The sequence below is a fragment of the Polypterus senegalus genome, chromosome 9 (genome assembly GCF_016835505.1).
Source record: "Polypterus senegalus isolate Bchr_013 chromosome 9, ASM1683550v1, whole genome shotgun sequence".
In the NCBI taxonomy this organism is placed as follows: domain Eukaryota; kingdom Metazoa; phylum Chordata; class Cladistia; order Polypteriformes; family Polypteridae; genus Polypterus; species Polypterus senegalus.
The window spans coordinates 9344279-9369217 of NC_053162.1; the positions used below are offsets into that span (position 1 = coordinate 9344279).

The 24939-nt window shown below is 44.3% G+C and overlaps 1 protein-coding gene across 2 annotated transcripts in view; it reads right to left on the reverse strand.

Moving 5' to 3' along the window:
• Positions 1 to 24939, reverse strand: part of LOC120535106 — a 127588-nt gene that overhangs the window by 24912 nt on the left and 77737 nt on the right. For both annotated transcript variants that reach the window (XM_039762690.1, XM_039762691.1), the window contains one exon: positions 2807 to 3026. In XM_039762690.1, the coding sequence (XP_039618624.1) occupies positions 2807 to 3026 (220 nt within the window). The remainder of the gene's footprint in view (positions 1 to 2806; positions 3027 to 24939) is intronic.

Consider the following 24939-nt stretch of genomic DNA (forward strand, 5'->3'; position numbering starts at 1 on the left):
ATGTACTACGAAGATATTTCAATGTTCTTTAAACGTTTTGAAGAATCGGCGCTAAGCTTACAGATGGCTTAACGTCTATTACAGAGCTGATTGTATGGCGATCGGTTACTTGGGGAAAGAAAAGCACTGACTGCAGTGACGCTACGCCAATATATATTGAATATAAAACAGAAAGAGAAAATAACAACACAGCTAAAAACGCAGCGACAAATTTCGACAAAAGATAATGCTTGTCATGAGCACGAGGCTCATGAAACACATGTTTAATAACGTGCTTTAGCTCCTATCATCATGAAAATGACATCACGTATACATCTCAGTATTTTAGTTATTCAGAGAGCTGTAATATCACAAATGTAATGGACTCTGTGTCCAGTTGGAGGAAGAGAGCCAGTTTAAGAAGCAAGTAGTGATTCACACACATAGATCACATACGAGTAGAAGATCAAATACAAAACAAAGCATTTAACGTGCTACTTTAATTACGATGTGATTTGAGAAACTGGTTAATTAAACGATTTTAAGATGAAGTTTATAATGTTCTACTAAATGACAAAATAAACTACGTGATTAAAGTGGAAATGTCGAGATTGAAGTTGACATTTCGTGCTTTTTCCCCACCGTGCCTTTTTTCTCTGTACCCTAATAACTTTCATATGACACTCAGACAGTGGGCTTACAACTCTTTTCACGGCAACTTTGATATGTGACTTCTTTTTATTTCCGCACTGTGCGATTTTGTGAATGTGAGCTTTCAAGTTTCTCCAACACGCTATGCCACTCGATCAGCTTCATTTTGTTGATTATACCACGGCTTATTTGAACAAATAGTATGTTTTTCCTTTGCCTCCACTTGGTATTCGCTGAAATTCTTATATCTTCCCGTGCTTTTCCCATTGTCTTTTCACAGAAGGCTGCGCTTAAGGGCGATTTATATTGATTTGCATATTCAAATAGGCGTAATTCTGGGAGGATTTGGGGCGTTACATAATGCGCGTGCACGAGCGTTAGTTTTCACGCTGATCGGGATTTATGTAACGGAAGAACGTGGAAGTTGGAGTACGCACAGATTCCTGCATCTGGATTTTTCTGTGCATAAACACATTTCGGCTTTTGTGCTTACGCCATGTTATAGTGCGAGTTCTACGCACGGCGTTATACATGAGGCCCCAGGTGGCGCAGTTCCCTGCTCTGGGCGTCCATCCTTTGACATTCCAGCTGAGTCAATAGAACACCTTCTGCTATGCGGTTTAAAAGTACTACAGATTGCAGATCTATATGGTTGTATCGGAGAAGACGATCACAAGGCGAATGAGCCAGTTTGATATACGGTGAGCTGCAATGGCTGTATTAGTTTAGGTACTTTGACATGGAATGCCCAAAGCAGCTCCAACTAATATTTTGAACTGAGTATTTGACCCTTGTTTTACGAGTATAAAGTCAGGTGCATATTCGCAGCTACTTCTTCAAACAACTGTACAGCTCTGATCAGTGGTAAAGTTGTTCAGTTCAAAATATTAGTTGGCGCTGCTTTGGGCATTCCATGTCAAAACACCTAAACTAATACAGCCGCTGTAGCTATCGATATCAAACTGGCTCATTCGCCTTGTGATCGTCTTCCCCGATACACCATATAGATCTGCAATCTGTCGTACTTTTAAACCACATAACAGAAGGTGTTCTATTGACTCAGCTGAAATGTCAAAGGATGGACGTCCAGAGCAGGGAACTGCGTCACCTGAACTGGAGTGTAGTAAAGTCCCTTCCACCTGTTCTTCGATAATTTCAAAAACAGTTTCATCTATATCGGAGTCTAAAAGGGCCGCCAACATTGTAATTTCTTCCGATAAATCTTCAATTCTCTCTCTGAAATATGTAATATCTTCGGCAGAATCCATTTCATCGGCAGTAGTAAGCATTTTTCTAATTAATTCTTGTGCTATCGATTCACCAATCAGTAACTAGAGGGCGTGTTAGAGCCCACCCTCTCAACTTTGACGAGTGAAAGTGATAGTTTTATTTCAAGTCGTATTTCATGACGGTTTGCAGGAATGTTACGGACAAAATGAAATAAATAAATAAGCAACGGAAAACATATTTCGTGACACATTTATTTATTTATGCTCTCATTTCATGATACATTTATTTATTTATTTATGCTCACATTTCACAGTACTTTTATTTATTTACGCATTTATTTATTTATTAAATTTTGTCCGAAATATTCCTCCATAGCTCCGCGTGTCTATTCCTCTCTTGCACCACCTTGCTTCCTCGCTCCCTGTAACCTTCCGTTCTCTCTTTCCTTTCGTTTCTTTTTCCTTTCCCAACCAACTCGCGCTTCTTTTAAAGAACGAGGGGCCACAGCAGCTGTAGAAAATTAGTCACGGGAGCAATCACGGATGTGGGCAGTCCCTCACCTGTGCAGTCGGTGAGAAACGCCCACACCGCTGATCGTCCCAACGCCCCCTCGCTAAGCCGTCGCGAGAGCGGTGATTATTTATTTAAAATGGCCTTTGCTAAACGAGCTGTGGACCCGCTATACCAAACTGCTGACCTGAGAGAGCGAGACAGACGGGACGTAAGGGTGCAGCAGTTCCGACAAATAAAGTGGGGCAAACAAATACAAGGATCTTCAAATAGATTCGAAAATGAATTGGAAGCCAGTGAAGGGAAACTAAATGGAAATAAAGAGAAAACATGCCCACAAAATGATGACAAAATGGGATTCGGGGATGGGATTTAGACAACAATCTACAAGGCCAACAGTAAAAAAACAAAAAAATAAAGACAAATAGAGACGCACCTCAGACGGGGGGCTTCCTCTTCCTCCTGGACCTCCATGTTTGGCCGTGGCAGGTAAAAATGCAGAGACTCGGGAGATCCATGTGGGTCCGGTGGGTCCGGAGGAACTGAGTTTAGTCTTTTAATGGGGAATTCTGGCAGCTCCTCTGGTTGGCTACCGAGGTCTTCCACTGACAGACTTTCAGGTTCACTTTCAGTGTTGAATGTCGATATTTGGGAATCTTAAAAAAAATAAAATAAAATAAATAAAAATGAAATTGATACATAGATACACAAACCTAAAACGCACGGTGGTCTCCTTTTTATTTGCATGTTTACTAATGTGTAGTGAAAGATGAATTAATCACCAACCTTAACAAAAGTATAAGTGTCTGCGTGTCTGTGCAACTATGTGTCTGTCCAGCTGCTATGTCATTCCAACAGATGGTGCATCACAAACATCTGTAGTAATTAAAAGCATGGCATTCATCATTCCAACAGATGGCACATCACAAACATTTGCAGTAATTAAATGCATGGCTTTTGTCATTTCAAACAAATCATTTCAAAAACATTTTCACTGCTTTTATGAATCCCATACCAAATGGCATATAACAGAAACATGTTTGCATTTGTCATTCCAACAGATGGTGTTTCACAAACATTTGTAGTAATAACATGCATTGCACTTTTAATTTCAACAAATGTTGCATCACAGACATTAACATTGTTTTATGAATCCCATGCCAAACGGCATATCATTGAAACATATTTGCAGTTGTAACTGGCACATCGCAAACATTATAAATCCCATACCAGTTTGCATATAACAGAGACATATGAATTGCACTTATCATTCCAACAGATTCTACAAAACAAACATTTGTAGTTATGCATTTTGTGATGCAGCATTTGTTGGCGTATCTGGCCGGCATGGGCGTGGGGGGGGATTGTGGTCCACCAAGGATCAAGGATCAGTGCTGGGCCTCGCTGGACATAAGCTCCTCACTAGACCCCATCATGCTGTCCCATGGTCTCTCTTATCAGTGCAATGCCGATGTTATGTAGCTGTACCTGTCATTCCCTCCAAAGGACCACACAGAATGCCACACACATGCTGGAATCTCTTCCTAGATGAAGAAGCACCATCTGCAGTTCATCCTGGTAAAGGTGGACCTTCTTGGGATCTGTCTAATTCAGCACTTCATCTCTTGTTTCACTCGGTTCTTTCTGACTAACACTCGCCAAGTGGTGATCGATGACCTACTGTCCTTCACTGACCGCATTGCAGTGGTCTCACATATTCACTCTGTACAGTCGTAGCCAAAGTGCTGAGAATGACCCAAATGTTGGTTTTCATAAAGTTTGCTGCTTCGGTGTTTTTAGATCTTTTTCATCAGATGTTTCTATGGTGTTCTGAAGTAGAATTACAAGCATTTCATAAGTTACTTTCAAAGGCTTTTATTGACAATGACATGAAGTTTATGCAAAGCCTCCATATTTGCAGTGTTGGCCCTTCTTTCTTTTTCAAGACCTCTGCAATTCGCCCTGATAGGCTGGCCATCAACTTCTGGGCCCAATCCTGACTGATGGCTGCCCATTCTTGTATAATCAATGCTTGGAGTTTGTCAGAATTGGTGGGTTTTTGTTTGTCCACCCACCGCCTCTTGAAGATTGACCACAAGTTCTCAATGGGGAGTTTCCTGGTCATGGACCCCAAATGTCGATGTTTTGTTCCCCGAGCCAGTTAATTCTCACCTTTGGCTTATGGCCTGGTGCTCCATCACGCTGGATTGTTCATTGTTGGTCACCAAGCTGTTCTTGGATGGTTGGGAGAAGCTGCTCTCGGAGGATGTTTTGGTCCCATTCTCTATTCATGGCTGTGTGAGTGAGTGAGCCCACTGCCTTGGCTGACATGAATGGTCTCAGGATGCTTTACTGTTGGCCTGACACAGGACTGATGGCAGTGCCGCTCACCTTTACTTTTTTTTCCGGATGCCTCAAACAACTGGAAAGGGGATTCATCAGAGAAGATGACCCCAGCGGTCCATTCCCTGTCCCTTTTGCAGAATATCAGTCTGTCCCTGATGTTTTTCTTGGCTTCTTTGCTGCACTTCTTGACAACAACCAGGCCATCCTCCAAAAGTCTTCACCTCACTCCCACCTGCCTGCTGCCCTGCCATTCCTGAGCCAGCTCTGCACTGGTGGTGCCCACAGCTCAATCGACTTTAGGAGATGGTCCTGGCACTTGCTGGACTTTCTTGGGCACCCTGAAGCCTTCTTCACAACACTTCACAACCACAATCTGCATGACAGAGTGATCTCCAGACTTGTCCTCGTCGACACTCTCAACGAGAGGATCACTGAAGTGACGTCAGCAGGGTCTTTGCAATTAACTGCAATTCATTTGGCCACTCTTCAGAACATTCTGGAGTAGATGCAAATTGCCATCATAAAAACGGTTTCGGCCACAATTCACACGGGCTCACCATTTGGACAATAGAAGACTGGAAAAATGTCACCTCAGTCTCGATTTCTGCTGCGACATTCAGATGGAGGGGTCAACAACATGAAAGCTGGGATCCATCCAGCCTGGTATCAACTGTTTAGGCTGGGGCTGATGGTGGTGTGATGATGTCTGTGATATTTTCTTGGCACACTTTGGTCCCTTTAGTACCAACTGAGCCTTGTTTAAGTGCCACAGTGTAACTGAGTGCTGTTGCTGACTATTGTGCCCACAGTGTGCCCATCTTCTGATGGCTCCTTCCAGCAGGATAATGCACCATGTCATAAAGCTCAGATCATCTCAAACTGGTTTCTTGAACATTGAACTTGGATTTCGCTCTGCGCGCTTCACTTGTGAAGATCAATTTAATACCCTTGTCCTGTCACACTTGGTCTCAAACAGATTGATGTTCACTCGATTAGGCTGACCATTGTAGTAAGTCTGTAAAAGCAAACAAATGTAAATCCGTAACCTTGGACAGCCTGGAAGTCTCAACCGAAGATCCTTTATACCTTTGACCCCAAATAGCATATAATGTGTGACTCTGAGTTGTCCTACCAAGTGTCACATCACCCTGGCATAGAATAGTGGTGCCTGGGGAAACCAAAATGACATTACGGGAAGACATTAGAGCTTGTGGACGTAGACACACAGATGGACATCATATTTCACCCAACATATGTTTATTTACAAGTCAATTTACAGTTTTCGTGCGCTCACAAACCAAAGTGCCTCCAGCACCGATTCCCCCAATGTCCAGGTCACACAGTTCCACTGCCTTTCTCCTGGCCGCCTCCAGTCCTCCCTCCAGCTCTGTCCTCTTCCACCCGACTTCTGCCGATGACTGGAGGGAGGCGGACCCTTAAATGGGAACCCGGATGGGCTCCAGCTGCTTCCCGGCATTCCTCCGTGTGGCGGAAGTGCCGGCTGCGCACCCGGAAGCCGTCCGGGTGTCCCCTGTCGTCTTCCCCCCAGCACTTCCTGGTGTGGCGGAAGTGCTGGGCAGAGATGGGGACAAGTCGCATATGATCAAGTCCAAGCAAGTTTCAAGTGTTAACCATCAAGTCTCAAGTCACAGTTAAGACAAATCAAGCAAGTCAAGTCAAGTCAAGGGTTCACCCTAAGCAAGTCGAGTCCTGATAAGTTTCAAGTCAAGTCAAGTCAAGTTGCAGTACTAAAACAAACAGACGTTAAATTTTCGATACGTTTATTTTTGCACAGAAAAATGCTCAGAAAGCCCGAAATGATTGGTTATTTTCCAAACAAATTGACAATTTATATACTTTTTAGCCTCAAATGCTGGTCTTGTCTCCTCTCTGTGCAGTCTGTGTGATTTGGGTAAATACAGTTAATAGATGTCAAAAAAACAACAATCTCTTTTATATCTTTAATGTCAAAAACATCCTGCAATGCTGTTTTTACCTTTTTTTTTGTAAAGGGCATTTGAGCTTCTATACATGTTAACTATGTAAACGCTGGGTCTGCACTTTTGCTGCGATCTAAGACTGTATTTACCCGAATCACACAGACTGCGCAGAGACAACACAAGACCAGCGTTTGAGGTTAAAAAGTATATAAATTGTCCATTTGTTTTAGAAAATAACCGATTGTTTCGCTAGATAAGACTCCTCCTCGGCTGGAATCGTTTAGAGTCTTCTGAAGCTGCAGTTAAACTGCATTTTGGAAATTCAAACTTCGGGGTGCCATACATATCCATTATATATAGAGAGAAATCCTGAAATGTTTTCCTCAAAAAAACAATTTCTTAATGATCGAGGGAATGTTTTATATATGATGCTTTAATACTTATGCTGTCCATTATAAGGCACAGTAGGGGATTTATCCACTCTTTTTAATCTAACGTTAGTGATAATCTCATTAATTAAAATGAACGGATCTTTTTCATTTCAGCAGAATATAAATATAATGTATGTTAATATAGCCCAGTTATGAAGCTTAATCGTCATCTCTGCGGTGGACGGCGCAATATACACGTTTCATACATAATATATAATCTGATATATTTGTTTTCTATTTGAACTGGTTTCATTGTTATACAGCACACAACATTTTGTTGTTATTGTGAGTGTACACAAAAAAATTATAGACACTTAACGTAACCGATTCGAACGATGAAATTATTCTTGTCTGTATGACCAAAAAGTTTTGAACGAGTCATTGAAGGAGAAGGGATTGCACCGACGCTTTCATCTTAGATTTTCATGCAGTTTAACGTTACACGAGCTGCCATTCAACTAACCACACGCAGTCAGTCCATACAAACGCTTGAAAAGGCGCACATTTAATATAGACATTATAGTTTACATGTAATATCGAGAAGCCCTTTCATTTCAAGTTGCACTCAACATCAAAATGTGGCTACGCCACTGGTAACGTTATAGCGTTTTATTTATGAGATGATCATCACATTTCTGATAAAAAAACATGCAACCAAGGCCAAATTATGACAAACAGAAAAGATTAATTTAATTAATTAGTAATCGTTTTATTAAATTAACTATAAAGAATTCGACTTCCTTACCTTTCCTTGTGGTTTTTGAAGTGCGGATGAAATTTGATGTTGTGGTTGTCGTGTCTGATACTCTCGCGTTGCATTCTCTGCATCTGGCAAATCTTTTTTTGTTAGTACGGTCTAGTTCAAAGTCCTTATAGCCAAACGTGACTATATGAGGAGCTCGACTATTGTCTGCCATGTTTGGCGCGGTTTGAGTTGTGCAGCGTTCTTCTTCTTCTTCTTGGTAACGTTAAGAGTTGTGCAGCGTTAAGGGCGCAGGCGCCAATTATGGTGCTGCTGAGTCATAATTATTTTATTAAATTATTTTATTTTATTAAACAAATTATATTTAAAAGTTCAAGTCATTGTCAAGTCTTCCACTTTAAGTCAAGTCTCAAGTCACTTACTCTCAAGTCAAAGTCAAGTCATTTTCTTACTTCAATCAAGCAAGTCTCAAGTCCTGAAAATTGTGACTCGAGTCAAGTCATGTGACTCGAGTCCCCCATCTCTGGTGCTGGGCTCCCGGGATATTCAGGCACTGGGGCGCCACCTGGCGGTGGCCACGGGTCCCTACAGGGCTGGGCTTCCAAGCCCTTCACCCGAGGCCCCCAACATAACCAGGGCGGACGCCCCCTCGTGGTCTGGAGGAGGCACAAGCTCTCTTCCGGTCCTCCTGAGCCCGGCCAGGGACCACAAGATCAAAATCGGTGCAATCAAACAGAAACTAATATCAGAAATGCCTTCAAGGCGTTTTCACCTGAGAGGAAAGAAAAAAAAAAAGTACAACTACAAGGATGCAGATCGATGCTGTGAATCTCACAAATCAACTATGCCAAAGAGAAAATGAATCAGGAGCTGCAGCAAGTATTCCCTTTTCTGAGACCAAAACCTAATGATGTGACTAAAGCTTTGTGAACTCACTGCAAATTATTTTTTGAGGGGGGTCATGCGAGAAGGAAAGCCACTCAGGCCCCTTAGTTGTCTCGAAAGCTCTCATATTGTAATCTTTTTAGTTAGCCAATAAAAGGGGTCATTTCTGGCGCCCTGCTAGGGTTTTGTTTCCTGCCTTGGCTGGGATTGGCTCCAGCAGACCCCCGTGATCCTGTAGTTAGGACATAGCAGGTTGGATAATGGATGGATAATAATAATAACAAGCCGAAGCCCGCCGTAGCATACGGCAGTGTAAGAATAGGAACGGAAAACGGTGAGAAAGGAATTCAATATAACAAAGGCTTAGGAAACCACCGTCGCAGTATAACGAAAATAGCAAGGAGCGAAACCAATGCCAATGGTCGAGAGAGTACCTTCCTGTAGCAGGCTACGGAAAACATAGACATATATAGATAAGACGCCGCGTTCACTGTGTTGCCCAGTCAACACGATAAGTCAGCGCCTCCGCCCTATTGCGAGTGGTAAAAGTGCCATTTAAACTAATACAGGTAGACGTGGAAACCAGGCTTTCTGATGAAAAAACAATAACGTTTTAAACAGTATCGTTTACATACAACAGATTTTGGCGAATCCTATACATGCAATTATTATATTTATTTATACACTAAATGCGTGCATATCCCATGGTCTTAGAGTTGGTGGGTGGGGCTCTGTGAGTTGATGGGCGTGGCTCTGTGACTTGGTGGGCGTGGCTCTGTCTTGCGTGCGGTGTAAAGTCAACGTGGCTCAGAGGTGCATGTGGACTTTTGCACAGATGAAAGCGACTGAGGCTGTGTTTGGTGAGTTGTTGCGTGCCTCGAGAGCGACACTGGACTCGGGAGGGCGGTTACAGTCGGCGTGTGTGGCTCTGTCTTGCGTATCCCATGAGGCGGTAGGAGGGTTAGAGTTGGCGGGCGGGGCTCTATCGAGTGTATCCCATGGTCTTAGAGTTGGTGGACGGGGCTCTGTGATTTAATGGGCGTGGCTCTGTGAGTTGGCGGGCGGGGCTCTGTCTTGCTTGCGCTCAGTGTCTTGCGTGCCCTTAGTGAATTATATATATAGATAGATACTAATAATAATAAGAAGAAGACCAAATAAATTATTAAAAAACGACAAAGCATAAGGGCAGAAGTAAACTCCTCACACTTTGAAATCCCCAAAACATTGTAACATCTGCCACCCAGAACTGGAATACGTGGATTCAGAATGCGGATTACTGGATATTTATAAAAATGGAAGCGTGATGTAGTGAACATGGAGGGTGATGTATTAAATATTTTTTAAACGTGGGGTGGTTTAGCGTTGAGGGACTGGACTGGACTGCACGAGGATGCGGATTTTGTCTCTAGGACCCACCGTGGTGCCTCACTTCGCTCACTGAGGTAGAGACGCGCATGTTTCTAAATGACATTACTGGATTATGTCGTCCCAGCGTAAATGTGTAATTTATTGCACCTCATTAACATAACAATGCCTGTAATGTACAATCTGCATGTCTGAAGAAAGAAAGCAAAGGCACAGCGATGAATTCCTCTTCCGCTTGCTGCCTTTTGATGTCCGACTTCTGGCACCGTGAAAGTCGCCTTTAATCATTGGAAATTCTTGCTGATAATTAACTAAAGACGAATACCGATGGGCATATGGAGACGCTGCAAAGTCCTTCTGTGAAGTACTTTTTTTTCCCCCCAAGTGGTTTGAAGTAAAAATAAAACAACAATAAGAAACAAAAATATCCAATGTCCACATCTTGAAGAACAGAGACACATCCTGTCCAGATGGTGGGACAGTTTGTAACGACAGCTTTGCTTTTTTGTTTTGCTGCCAGCGACACGCAGCTGAGGACCAGCTTGTAGAGTGCGTGGCAGGTCTTCGTTCTGATCTTGCGTTTTTTTGATGTTTCAGGTTCCTGATTCCAGTCGTTTTTCAGTCGTCGCTTATGTTTTCGGCTTTTTTTATCCACTCGGCCACCATTTTGTATTTCACCTTCAGTCACAATTGCCACCATTTTGTGCCCCTTTTTTTCATGTGTGGTGGACTGCTGGGGCTCTTACCCAGCAGGGATGCCTGGAGGATGAAGAAGACCGTGAGAGAGGCAATACCTCACCCGGGACACGAGAGGGCGCGTGGATGATTCCGGAGCTTGGTGTGGCGGAAGTGCTACAGGAAGATCATCGAGGAGCAACTGGAGCCGCATCACTCCATTCTGAAAGCCGGAGTTGGGAGGTGGAGGACAGAGCTTGCCTTCGAAGGGAGGAGTAGAGGTGGCAGAAAAGAAAAAGAGAGAGAATAGAGAAGAAGAAAAGGACTGAGTTATTATTGGCGATTTAAGAACTGTGTAAGGTACTGTACTGTATGCTGAATTGGAGAAGAAAAGAAAAGAAAAGTGTGAGATTCATAAGTGTGCCTCTTGTGTCTGTCTGTGTCGGGTTGGGTGGCTGGCATGCCTCCTACAGGTGTCACACATGGCTGCAGTCATGTTCGGCAGGGGGCGCTTCATCTCCCCATACAACCTGACGCAGTCTCGGGCACAAGTTTAAAGGCAAAAAGAGTCTTTATTGTGGGAAACTCTTCCTCAGGTAAGCATTTGCCACCACTAATGCACAAATTACACACAGCAATGACAAAGCACTCTCCGACATTTTGTCTTCTCTTTCTCTCTGCCACGGCCTCCTCTGCTCCCCCCAGCAATCTTCATCTTCCATCCTCCCGGCTCATCCATGTGTGGCAGGCAGCGCCTTTTATCCAATCCCAGGGATATGAAGCTACAGCTTCAAAGCACATCCAGGTGAGGATGGAGCCCTACAGAGTAGGGACTCCCACTCCCCTCAGGACTACAACACCCAGCGTGCCTTGTGGGCCATCCAGGAGCATCCAGGAGGAGACAAAGCCCTGTGTAAGCTGTCTCTCCCCTTGTCCTTCCACCTCGAGGGTGTCCAGGCTGGTATGCCCTCACACCAGGCATACACTGTGTGATTTTTGGCACAATTTTATGCCCGATTTGCAGTCAGTGACTGATTTTCTGAGTCGGCCCGAATTTCAGTTTAATCCTCTGTTGTTTCAAGTGCAACGTGAGAGGGGATGTGATCAGGGTTGTGGAGTCGTGGAGTCCAAAGCAGTTATTGGGTAACTGCAGTTATAGTCGGTAAAAATGTACCGACTCTGACTTTGACTCTAACTAAATGTAAATTGTAACATAATGTGTGAGAATGTCCAATTTCGCATTGTCACACACGTGCACATGTGGGCCAGGCACAGGAACCAAAAGAAGGGAATTCCATAGGCGGCCGGGGATGGCAGAGTGCGTTCAACCATCTTATTTTGTCCCTGAAGACCAGACACGGGAAATTCTGCCTGAGTATGAAGACGTCACTTCCTGTCCCAGGCCCGTGGACGACATCACTTCCTATCCTGTTCCCGAGGACGACATCACTTCCTGTCCTGGCCCGAGAACGATATCTCTTCCTGTCCCAGCCCCTTGGACAACATTACTTCCTTTCACGTCCCTATAAAACCCGATTCTGACCCTAACTAAATGTAAATCGTAACATAATGTGTGAGAATGTCCAATTTCTCATCGTCACACACGTGCGCATGTGGGCCAGGCACAGGGACCAAAAGAAGGGAATTCCATGCCCGGCCAGTGGGTGGCGGGTTGCACTCAACCTTCTTATTTTGTCCCTGCAGACCAGATATGGGAAATTCTGCCTGAGTATGAAGATGTCACTTCCTGTCCCGTGCCCAAGGACGAAATCACTTCCTGTCCGTTGTCCGAGGATTACATCACTTCCTATCCCGGCCCTGAGGACGACATCACTTCCTTAACTCTTTGAGGGCTGAATATTTTTTCCAAAAAACTCAGTTGTCTGAAAAGCACACAATGCCCTGGTTTCACATATAAATCAACATAAAATGTCTGTTGCTACATGCTGTGGCTGCTGTTGGCCCATATTTGGCATCTCTGGCAGCAGTGACAGCGCAGGGGTGGCTCGATAGCCAGCAGGAATGCACTGCGGGCCGGCTACCTCTCTGTCTTTGCGCAGCAGGTGGGCTACGGTGGCAGCCACAGTGTGACGCAATATGGTTTGTACTTCTTGTCATAATAATTTGTGGTCCTCCCAGGCGAACGCTGCTGTCCGCACGATCAGCTGGCGACCAATAGGCTGATGCTGGTACCTCACTTTTGTTTTCGATATCCATCTCCAGATCACTTGCATCAAACTCAGAGTCTGAAAAGTCAGAGTGCGATTCAGAGATAATACGTGAAACATACATGGGGTATTTTGCTCTGCACATCTGCTTTAGTCTCCCCAGATGTTGATGCTGTTTTCATCTCAGAGGACGTTTGCTCCTCACTTCTCATGAGGTCAAATCAACAAAGCTTCGTAACTAACTTTCCTTTAAGCAAAGAGAGTCAAACTAAAAAGTACGGGTGAGTTTTGTCACAGTTTACAGCCGATTACTGTCCTCTACTCCTGAATTTCGACAAAAGTCAACATCAGCCCTGAAAGAGTTAAAGCTCCCTATAAAACCCAACTTCCTTCCTCTGTTGGCCAGTTCTGTTTCGGACCCTCTTCTGTATTCTATTGTCTTTTTGCAGCCAAGGTCAAGTACACGGGTTTACAAACTACTGAGTACGATTTGGAGTTGCTGCAGTGACATTTCAGCCAAATGGACTCGCCTGCCTGCCTGCCTGCCTGCCGCCTCATTGTTTCCCTTTGATTTTCTTGGTGTCCCTCTGTTGGTTGATCATTTTCATTTCCATCCTCTCGTTCCTAACACATCACCATATCAGTCCATAGCAGTAGTGATAGCCCATTGCGATCTGAGGTGTTTTCAAAGTGGTCCTTTCATTTTTTTGAGCAGTTTATGTTCGGGAACTGAGATTCTGTTCAGAAAACGGTGCTTTTTTGCTTTGGAAAATAAGTTCAAGAACCGATGTGCTTGAGATGAGAGTCGTTCAGCAACCGAGGTCCCACTGCATATGAGTCAAATTATACACAGAGGAGTCGAAGTGAGTGATACAAGAAATGAATGAGTGGTACCAGAAATTGAGGAGTCGGAGCTGCCGACTGAAGAATAACGCTAGAAACCAACACTGAGGACACAACACATCCAGGCCATCATCTACTTGAACCCTTACCATCAGAAAAGTTGTACAGGACAATCAGATCAAAGACTAACAAACTGAGCAACTCTTTTTTTTTTCTCTAAATTCTGTGGGAGTGGGAGACCTGGCCCAGAAGGTCATGGTGACTGGTGTGTCAGGTGGTGATGAAGGTCCAACTGGGGTAGTCGGTGGTCTTATTTCAAGTCCAACTGACAGGCCCAGGCATTTCTTAGGCTCGGCTCTCAATGGCCTTATGCTGCTGTGAGACTCTTGGTCTCCAAATTCATGGAGACTTTGCCAGCAGTAGGAAATCCTGTAATTGCAAGCATTTCCTTTATGGCTCTTGTATTCATTAGCGGCTCTTAATGACTTCACATTCATCGCAGATGTCTGTAATATTGCCATCCAGGGAAAGTTTTAAGTCCAGCTTGTTGGAAGTTGAGTATTTTCCTTATTCCATTTGATGGAAACGTTAGGCTGCTTTTGCTTTTCTTTTTAATTTACAGGTGTAAACGTTCCTGATTGAAGAAGGCTTTTGTCTGAATGCTCGGCCCATGGACATGCAGAGGGGTGGCTAGACCCCCAGACCAGATGGGTACATGACACATGCATTGTAGGAGAGACCACTGTCACCCATTTTGCTACGTTTTGGCCCTCAAGTCCTTTGCTAAAGAATCATCTGCCAGACATTGTTAATTTCAGGTGTCATGCGAGGCAGCTGAAGGGCTCACAAAGGGATAATTCCATGCCAGACAGGGGGTGGCAGGGTGAACTATCCATCCATCCATCCATTATCCAACCCACTATAACTGTTCTTTATACAGCCTCCAGTTAATCCAAAATGCGGCTGCAAGAATTATTACAAGAACAAGAAAATATGAACACATAACTCCAGTTCTTAAATCCTTACACCTGCTCCCGGTTAAGTTTAGGGCAAATTTCAAAATCCTCCTTTTAACATATAAAGCATTAAATGGCCGAGGTCCGGCTTACTTGTCTGAACTTATCATGACTTACAAACCTGAGTGCACATTAAGATCTCAAGATGGTGGTCTCCTTAGGATTCCAAGGATTAATAAAATAACAGTTGGAGGTCGAGCTTTTAGTTACAGGGCCCCTAAACTGTGAAATGGTCTTCCTGCTTCTATAAGAGATGCCCCTTCGGTCCCAGCCTTTAAATCTCGGCTGAAGACCCACGACTTCAGCAGCTCTAGTCGGGGTGTGCTAAACTGATTTACTGTACAGACTGCATCTCTGTTGTCAGTCATTAGCACTAAAACATAAGTAACATGATAGTTATAATTGAATACTAACCCTCACCTATTCTATTTCTCGGTACTCAAATGTGGCAATTGGTGCCACGGCCCACCTGCCAAGTTGTTTGCCTGCCTATGGTAAAGTCATCCCTGATGGAGGATCACAGGAATCATGGGAAAGAGGGGTCCATTCATCGGATTGGCTGGCCGAGCAACGTTTCAGCCATGGAATGGCCAAATGGGGAGGCAGCTTGATGGATGAGGTCTCCAGGACTCTAAAAATATCCAAATCTTATTATGTGATATCATCTGCTGTTAAATTCTGCTCCGTACTTCTAAAATGTTTATTATTATGCTGTATTAAGGATTTGTTCTGTTCCGTGTATTGTATTTTAGTGACCCCCTTCTTTTGACACCCACCGCACGCCCAACCTACCTGGAAAGGGGTCTCTCTTTGAACTGCCTTTCCCAAGGTTTCTTCCATTATTTTTTCCCTACAAGGTTTTTTTTGGGAGTTTTTCCTTTGTCTTCTCAGAGAGTCAAGGCTGGGGGGCTGTCAAGAGGCAGGGCCTGTTAAAGCCCATTGTGGCACTTCCTGTGTAATTTTGGGCTATACAAAAATAAACTGTATTGTATTGTTTTGTATATCCTAACTACAGGGTCACGAGGGGTCTGCTAGAGCCAATCCCAGCCAACACAGGGTGCAAGGCAGGAAACAAACCCTGGGAAGGGCGCCAGCCCCACCGCAGGAGGGTGAACTAATTCTCTGATTTTTTTTCATCAACAGACCAACCATGGGAAATTTTGCCTGGACCTCCGGTTCCAGGCCCAATGACATCACTTCCCCTGCCTGGCTTTGAAACCGCCATCTTTGCCAATTATGATTGTTCTGTTGTTGGACTGAAGTCTGTTGAGACCTGTTCTATGGAGCCAACCTTTCAGTTTTGGCAGCCTAATTCAAGTATACGGGCGGCTGCCCCCAATCCTCTTCCTGTGCCTGTCCAATCTTTTCACACGGGTTTCTCTCCACAGGGCCTCTTTGGAACGCCTTACCTGATAAAACGGTCCATCCCAAAGTAACACAATTGGCACACACAATTGAACAAGGCGATGCGCACACTTAACCCTTAAACCGCCGCAACCGGCTATAGTCGTTTGCCAGTGCCATTTGCCAGCACGCCGGAGCGGATCGGGCCGTGTTGTATATTCGTTGAGCACTGGCAGCCACTCGTGATGTGCAGTCGGTGACCTGCTGCTGCTTTCACGTTGTCACGCTCATTGTGCTTTTCTCCGCAGGTCAGCTCGAGTCATGGAGAGGAAATCCCACTGGACGAGAGAAAGCGCATCTCTCCCAGAATGCAGTTCGGCAATCAAAAATGGCCTGTTTGACTCCCTGAGAGGTACATTGGATCTCCTGCTCGTTACCTTGTGATGGGAACAGCCCACCAAAAAGAGAAACTCAGATTCTCAAATTCTTTTCTAAAGGTGCTGTAGATTTAATGCGTAATAAAACCCTTAAACCGCCGGAACCAGCTATAGTTGGTTTGCAGTGCAATCTGCCAGCACGCCGGAGCTGATCACTTCATGAAGTATACTCACCTAAAGGATTATTAGGACCACCATACTAATACGGTGTTTGACCCCCTTTCGCCTTCAGAACTGCCTTAATTCTACGTGGCATTGATTCAACAAGGTGCTGAAAGCATTCTTTAGAAATGTTGGCCCATATTGATAGGATAGCATCTTGCAGTTGATGGAGATTTGTGGGATGCACATCCAGGGCACGAAGCTCCCGTTCCACCACATCCCAAAGATGCTCTATTGGGTTGAGATCTGGTGACTGTGGGGGCCATTTTAGTACAGTGAACTCATTGTCATGTTCAAGAAACCAATTTGAAATGATTCGAGCTTTGTGACATGGTGCATTATCCTGCTGGAAGTAGCCATCAGAGGATGGGTACATGCTGGTCATGAAGGGATGGACATGGTCAGAAACAATGCTCAGGTAGCCCTTAGCATTTAAACGATGCCCAATTGGCACTAAGGGGCCTAAAGTGTGCCAAGAAAACATCCCCCACGCCATTACACCACCACCACCAGCCTGCACAGTGGTAACAAGGCATGATGGATCCATGTTCTCATTCTGTTTACGCCAAATTCTGACTCTACCATTTGAATGTCTCAGCAGAAATCGAGACTCATCAGACCAGGCAACATTTTTCCAGTCTTCAACTGTCCAATTTTGCTGAGCTTGTGCAAATTGTAGCCTCTTTTTCCTATTTGTAGTGGAGATGAGTGGTACCCGGTAGGGGTCTTCTGCTGTTGTAGCCCATCCGCCTCAAGGTCATGCGTGTTGTGGCTTCACAAATGCTTTGCTGCATACCTCGGTTGTAACGAGTGGTTATTTCAGTCAAAGTTGCTCTTCTATCAGCTTGAATCAGTCGGCCCATTCTCCTCTGACCTCTAGCATCAACAAGGCATTTTCGCCCACAGGACTGCCGCATACTGGATGTTTTTCCCTTTTGACTCCATTCTTTGTAAACCCTAGAAATGGTTGTGCGTGAAAATCCCAGTAACTGAGCAGATTATGAAATAGTCAGACCGGCCCGTCTGGCACCAACAACCATGCCACGCTCAAAATTGCTTAAATCACCTTTCTTTGCCATTCTGACATTCAGTTTGGAGTTCAGGAGATTGTCTTGACCAGGACCACGCCCCTAAATGCATTGAAGCAACTGCCATGTGATTGGTTGATTAGATAATTGCATTAATAAGAAATTGAACAGGTGTTCCTAATAATCCTTTAGGTGAGTGTATACTCATTGAGCAGCCAGCTTATGACCGCTGGCGCCCCCTGCAGCACTGCAGCCTCACTGTCTCTGGGATTCAGCCGCTGCCCTAGATTAGCCTGAGAGCATCAGCGTTGGCCTCTGTGCAGGGCCGGATTAAGGTGGGTGCTATTGATGCTGCAGCATTAGGCTCATTCCTGAAATAGGCCCAGTTGAAAACAGATGAGAATTTTCCAGAAGTTGAACAGTTTTCCTTTGTTATATTAAGCTCAAAATAATTCTTAGAATGAAATTTGGACTGTGGTGGGTTGGCACCCTGCCCGGGATTGGTTCCTGCCTTGTGCCCTGTGTTGGCTGGGATTGGCTCCAGCAGACCCCCATGACCCTGTGTTCGGATTCAGCGGGTTGGAAAATGGATGGATGGACGAAATTTGGAGTCTGACTTTCGGACGCCTAGACACAGCGTTACTTATTACACAGTTACTATTGTTCTTTGCGCTGTGACGTAACTATAACGGCGTTGTGTTTATTGTTAACCGAAGATTTCAAGATAATGCTATCAATTTTATGTTAAACAGTTTACTTAGTAATTTAGCTGCGTTTCTTGCAATATCTTGGGGATTCTTGTCACTTTATTATTGTTCGGTACGTGCCACGTAGTAAATTTTTCACCTTGAAAGTCAGTTGTACAGTAAAAATCGATGGCTATTTAAATGGTTATCTGTAAAGGTAAAACTAAAAGCCGGCCCGCGGGCCCGGCATTGGATGTTTAAAATTTTTAAAATCCTCGACAGGATTCTGGTCTATTATGAAATTTAAATTCTGGACAAATTTTTACCCTCAAGAGCCTGAACTGAGTCACTTTACCCAATGTCTCTGCAAATTCATTTTTTCTTACTCTGTTTCGTAAAAGAATTGCGAAATTTTGTGTATTTCATTGTTAGGTTTTCTGCATTTAGTGCACTTTTCAGACAGTTGCTATTGAATGTTGATGTTACATAGTTTGATGTTAATCTCGAGTTGTTACGATATTACGTCGTTATTATTATTCATGCTCAATAAAGGCTGGCTGGTTGCGTCGCAAGCAATTACGGCTCCTTGGTCGGTCCGAGTGCGCGTGTACGGTGAGTGTCGAATGCACCAATGGCGAGAAAAAATAGGCCTTTTATGCGCTGCAGCATCAGGCCCAATTTCGTCTTAATCCAGCCCTGCCTCTGTGTGTTGAAGCGCAGTTGGCTCAGTGATTTACTGAATTTCCTCAATGGCGTCAGTTGCACCTTGTACATATAACAATAGATTGTTCTAGTAGTTTTTTAAATAGTTTTTACAGTTCATTGGCAGTGTGTAAAGTGATCCGTGCTTCTGTAATTGTGATGCTCTTTGCATGAAAAAAAATACGCGTTCCATTAAAATTTCACTTCTTCTTTGTGAATTGTGACGTTTACTTAAAATGTGTAGCAAAAACGTAATTTGGCGTCCAGGGGTGCATTAACCCCCGAGTATGTGGCGGTTTAAGGGTTACGGTGACACGCAAAATTAAATATAGTGCCCATGCAAGACTTAAAAAAAAAAAAAAAACAAATCCTGACCCCAAAGTAAACTGGGGTGCTCCCCGTTGTTTGTTTGATCCAGTTTGTTACAATTGTACACACCAGTCACTGAAGGAGTTTACAGTCATATGAAAAAGTTTCTGAACCCCTCTTAATTCTTTGGATTTTTATTGGCTGAGCTTTCAAAGTAGCAACTTCCTTTTAATATCTGACATGTCTTATGGACACAGTAGGATGTCAGCAGTGACATGAAGTTTATTGGATTAACAGAAAATATGCAATATGCATCATAACAAAATTAGACAGGTGCATAAATGTGAGCACCCAACAGAGATATGACATCAATACTTAGTTGAGCCTCCTTTTCAAATCTAACAGCCTCTTGACGCCTCCTGTAGCCTGTGATGAGTGTCTGGACTCTGATGGAGGTATTTCTGATCATTCTTCATACAAAATCTCTCCAGTTCAGTTCAATTTGATGGACAGCCTGCTTCAAATCGTCCCATAGATTGTCGATGATATTCAAGTCAGAGGACTGTGACGGCCATTCCAGAACATTGTACTTCTCCCTCTGCATGAATGCCTTTGTAGATTTCCAACTGTGTTTTGGGTCATTGTCTTGTTGGAATATCCAACCCCTGCGTAACTTCAACTTTGTGACTGATGCTTGAACATTATCCTGAAGAATTTGTTGATATTGGGTTGAATTCATCCGACCCTCGACTTTAACAAGGGCCCCAGTCCCTGAACTAGCCACACAGCCCCATAGCGTGATGGAACCTCCACCAAATGTGACAGGAGGTTTGCAGGTGTTTGTCTTGGAATGCGGTGTTCTTCTTCCGCCATGCAAAGCGCTTTTTGTTCTGACCAAATAACTCCATTTGTGTCTCATCAGTCCAAAGCACTTTGTTCCAAAATGAATCTGGCTTGTCTAAATGAGCATTTGATACAACAAGCGACTCTGTTTGTGGCGTGAGTGCAGAAAGGGCTTCTCTCTCATCACCCTGCCATACAGATGTTTTTTGTGCAAATTGCGCTGAATTGTAGAGCGATGTACAGATACACCATCTGCAGTGAGATGTTCTTGCAGGTCTTTGGAGGTGATCTGTTGGTTGTCTGTCACCATTCTCACAATCCTGCTCATATGCCGCTCCTGTATTTTTCTTGGCCTGCCAGACCTGCTGTGTTGGTTTAACAGCAACTGTGCCTGTGGCCTTCCATTTCCTGATTCCATTCCTCACAGTTGAAACTGACAGTTTAAACCTCTGAGATGGCTTTTTGTAGCCTTCTCCTAAACCAGGAGACTCAACAATCTTTGTTTTCAGATCTTTGGAGAGTTGCTTTGAGGATCCCATGCTGTCTGTCACTCTTCAGAGGAGAGTCAAAGGGAAGGAAGCACAACTTGTAATTGACCACCTTAAATACCTTTGACCACTCATGACTGGACACTCCTGTCTATGAAGTTCAAGGCTTAATGAGCTCATCCAACCAAGTAATCAGCATTGAGCAGTGACAGGCATTCAAATCAGCACAATGACAAGGGGACCCACATCTGTGCACAGCCAGTTTTTCACATTTGATTTAATTTCATACAACTAAATACTGCGTCACTAAAAATCTTTGATCGGAAATCACCGCAGTGCTCAGATGTTTCTAGGAAATGAAAGACACACCACTGTTATCTTGTTTGTTGAAAGGAGAGTCAATTATTATGCAGGCTGAGAGGGGTTCCCAAACTTTTTCATACGACTGTATTTGTAATCCAGCGTGGTGCTCAGTGGTGATGTTACGTTTGATCGGGTGCTGCGTCATTGGAGAAGTAGAGCAGCAATAAGTCATTGCACTTCTTAAAAGGTGGAATCTTGACAAACTGGAACAAACTGTCAAGCACCCCAATTTACTCCAGGGCTGGGTTTTTTTATCATTTTTTTTTTAAATAACTCTTGCATGGGGAAAAAAAAATGGATGCCCGCCTGTTAATATTCACAATTTAATTGAAAGAAGAAGTCAATGTTAACTTTTCCTCACTCGGCACACAACTTAACCAGAAACTTCCCCTGTGTACTGGCAGGCAAACCTTTGTAACCAATCAGTGTCTTCTTTTTGTTTTGCCAAGGTACCAATGCTTTCCGTCGACTTTTTACTTGTCGTCATCACTCTGATTGTGAGTGCGGCGTCTCTAATTCAGCACATTTAATTGTGGGCGTCACCTCATTTGAATGTGTGAGTCATGAGGACGGAAATCCAGAAGCACTTCCGGGATGAAGAAAACAGAAGTTCTTCATCTGACCCGGAAGTGCTTGCAAGTCACCTGGATGGAAAAACAGAAGCCCTTCCGGGTCGGGCACCATATAAATAAAGGACTGCTGTGAACCCAGCAAGGGAGCCACAGTCGGGTGGAGGTGGGCAAAGCTCGCTGGGAGGTGTGGAGGAGAAAAGAGAAAGAGAAGATTTGTGTTTGTGCTTAATTTACTTGCCTGTTTATTGTGGCAGTAATGCTTGGAGGGCACTGTTTAAGAAGAAAAGAATTGAAAAAATAATTCTTGGTGCTGCGCGGCACGGTGGCGCCTCGCAGTTAGGAGACCCGGGTTCGCTTCCTGGGTCCTCCCTGTGTGGAGTTTGCATGTTCTCCCTGTGTCTGCGTGGGTTTCCTCCCACAGTCCAAAGACATGCAGGTTAGGTGGATTGGCGATCCTAAATTGTCCCTAATGTGTGCTTGGTGTGTGTGTGTGTGTGTCCTGCAGTGGGTTGGCACCCTGCCCTGGGGATTTGTTCCTGTGCTGGCTGGGATTGGCTCCAGCAGACCCCCGTGACCCTGCGTTAGGATATAGAGGGTTGGATAAGGACTGACTGACTAACGGCACTATGATTGCTATTTTTATTTCCATTGGTGTTGGAATAAGCTTTCAAACACTATAAAACTATCAGTGAACATGTCAGGAACACCTGGAAAAAAATGTTACCAAATATTTACATATATCTACATAAAATATCTAAGGTGGGACGGAGGATGCCATCATCTACATGCTACACCGATCCCTCTCCCACTTGGACAGAGGCAGTGGTGTTGTAAGAATCATGTTTCTGGACTTCTCTAGCGCCTTCAACACCATCCAACCTCTGCTCCTTAGAGACAAACTGACTGAGATGGGAGTAGACTCACACATGGTGGCATGGATCGTGGACTATCATATATTACAGACAGACCTCAGTATGTGCGTCTCGGGAACTGCAGGTCTGACATTGTGGTCAGCAGCACCGAGCCACAGGGGACTGTACTTTCTCCGGTCCTGTTCAGCCAACATACATCAGACTTCCAATACAGCTATGGTGGGCTGCATCAGTAGGGGGCAGGAGGGGGAGTATAGGAAACTAATCAAAGACTTTGCTAAATGGTGCGACTCAAACACCTGAACACCAGCAAAACCAAGCAGCTGGTGGTGGATTTTAGGAGGCCCAGGCCCCTCATGGACCCCGTGATCATCAGAGGTGACTGTGCAGAGGGTGCAGACCTATAAATACTGGGAGTGCAGCTGGATGATAAATTGGATTGGACTGCCAATACTGATGCTCTGTGTAAGAGAGGACAGAGCCGACTATACTTCATTAGAAGGCTGGCGTCCTTCAACATCTGCAATAAGATGCTGCAGATGTTCTATCAGACAGTTGTGACGAGCGCCCTCTTCTACGTGGTGGTGTGCTGGGGAAACAGCATAAAGAAGAAGGACGCCTCACGCATGGACAAACTGGTGAGGAAGGCAGGCTGTATTGTGGGCACAGAGCTGGACAGTTTGACATCCGTGGCAGAGCGACGGGCGCTGAGCAGACTCCTGTCAATCATGGAGAATCCACTGCATCCACTGAACAGGATCATCTCCAGACAGAGGAGCAGCTTCAGCGACAGACTTCTGTCACCGTCCTGCTCCACTGACAGACTGAGGAGACCCCACACTATGCGACTCTTCAATTCCACCCGGGGGGGTAAACATTAAAATTTTACAAAGTTATTGTCTGTTATACCTGCATTGTTATCTCTCTTTAATTTAATGTTGTTCTTTATCAGTATGCTGCTGCTGGAGTATGGGAATTTCCCCTTGAGATTAATAAAGTATCTATCTATCTATCTATCTATCTATCTATCTATCTATTATATAGTGCCTTTCATATCTATCTATCTATCTATCTATCTATCTATCTATCTATCTATCTATCTATCTATCTATCTATTATATAGTGCCTTTCATATCTATCTATCTATCTATCTACAAGTAATATGTCTAGGGGTAGCATCCCGGATCCTCCCTGTGTGTAGTCTGCATGTTCTCCCCGTGTCTGCATGGGTTTCCTCCCACAGTCCATAGACATGCAGGTTAGGTGTATTGACGATCCTAAATGGTCCCTAGCGTGTGCTTGGTGTGTGTGTGCCCTGTGGTGGGCTGGTGCCCTGCCCAGGGTTTGTTTCCTGCCTTGCGCCCTGTGTTGGCTTGATTTGGCTCCAGCAGACCCCCGTGACCCTGTAGTTAGGATATAGTGGGTTGGATAATGGATGGACTTCTTGTTGCTTTTACCCTGTGTCATGTGGTGTCTGTTTATTGGGTTTAAGGGGCAAGAGTGACCCCTGGTGTCCACAGAGGCAGATCATCATCAGTGGATCATCGACGGCAACAGAAGGACTTCTTTATTCTTTTGGGTTTCTGGTTAATTGGATTCTTTGCTCCCATTCTTGGGTTTTGCTATTTGATCGCATCTTGAATTTGTTTATCCAGGATTATCTTAGTAGGCATAATATTTAGGTTTCTATTTTTGTCCTTCACCATTTTTTGTTCCTTTTTTTAAAATAAATTCTTTATTTATAAAGAGTTTTCTTTGGAATGTGTCTTATCAAACTAGAAGCCTGATGGTGCCTCTCTTTTGCAGTGTATTTATTTCTGGAGCAGGATGAATGTTTTTTTGAACTTTTGAAGCCAGTGCCTCGTTTTTGGGTCTGTGCAGCCTGCCTGTGGGATTTGGGGGTCTGGCTGCCTAGGGTTGAGGCTGAGCAAGTGGGTGCAGGCCTACTTTGTAGGACATTTAGGAGGTCTCACACTCTGTTTGTGACATCCACCCACAACAATATGACTGTCGCGCACTTTGATCACGTTGGAGGACTCAGCCATGTGATGTCACAGGGGTCATTTGTCCCCATAACCGGGAGAGAGAATGGCCCGTTAGCTTTTTTTTCACATCGCGCTGGACTGGCCGGCGTCACATTTGTCACATTGCTGTTTCAACTTTGCCCTGGCTGTCTTTAGAGCACGAGACTTTATGTGACTTGTAATGGATCTTTTTTTTTTCTCAGTCCTGTGGTGTAAGGAAGCTGGTTGGCAATCCAGGTATTCATGATGTCTGGCCATTGTCATAACCAGCTGGCAGGGAAACATTCAAATATTTAGATTGAGAAAACATTTGTTGAGACAGGCAGAGGAAAGCCACGGCAGGCTTAATGCTAATGTGTCAGAAGAG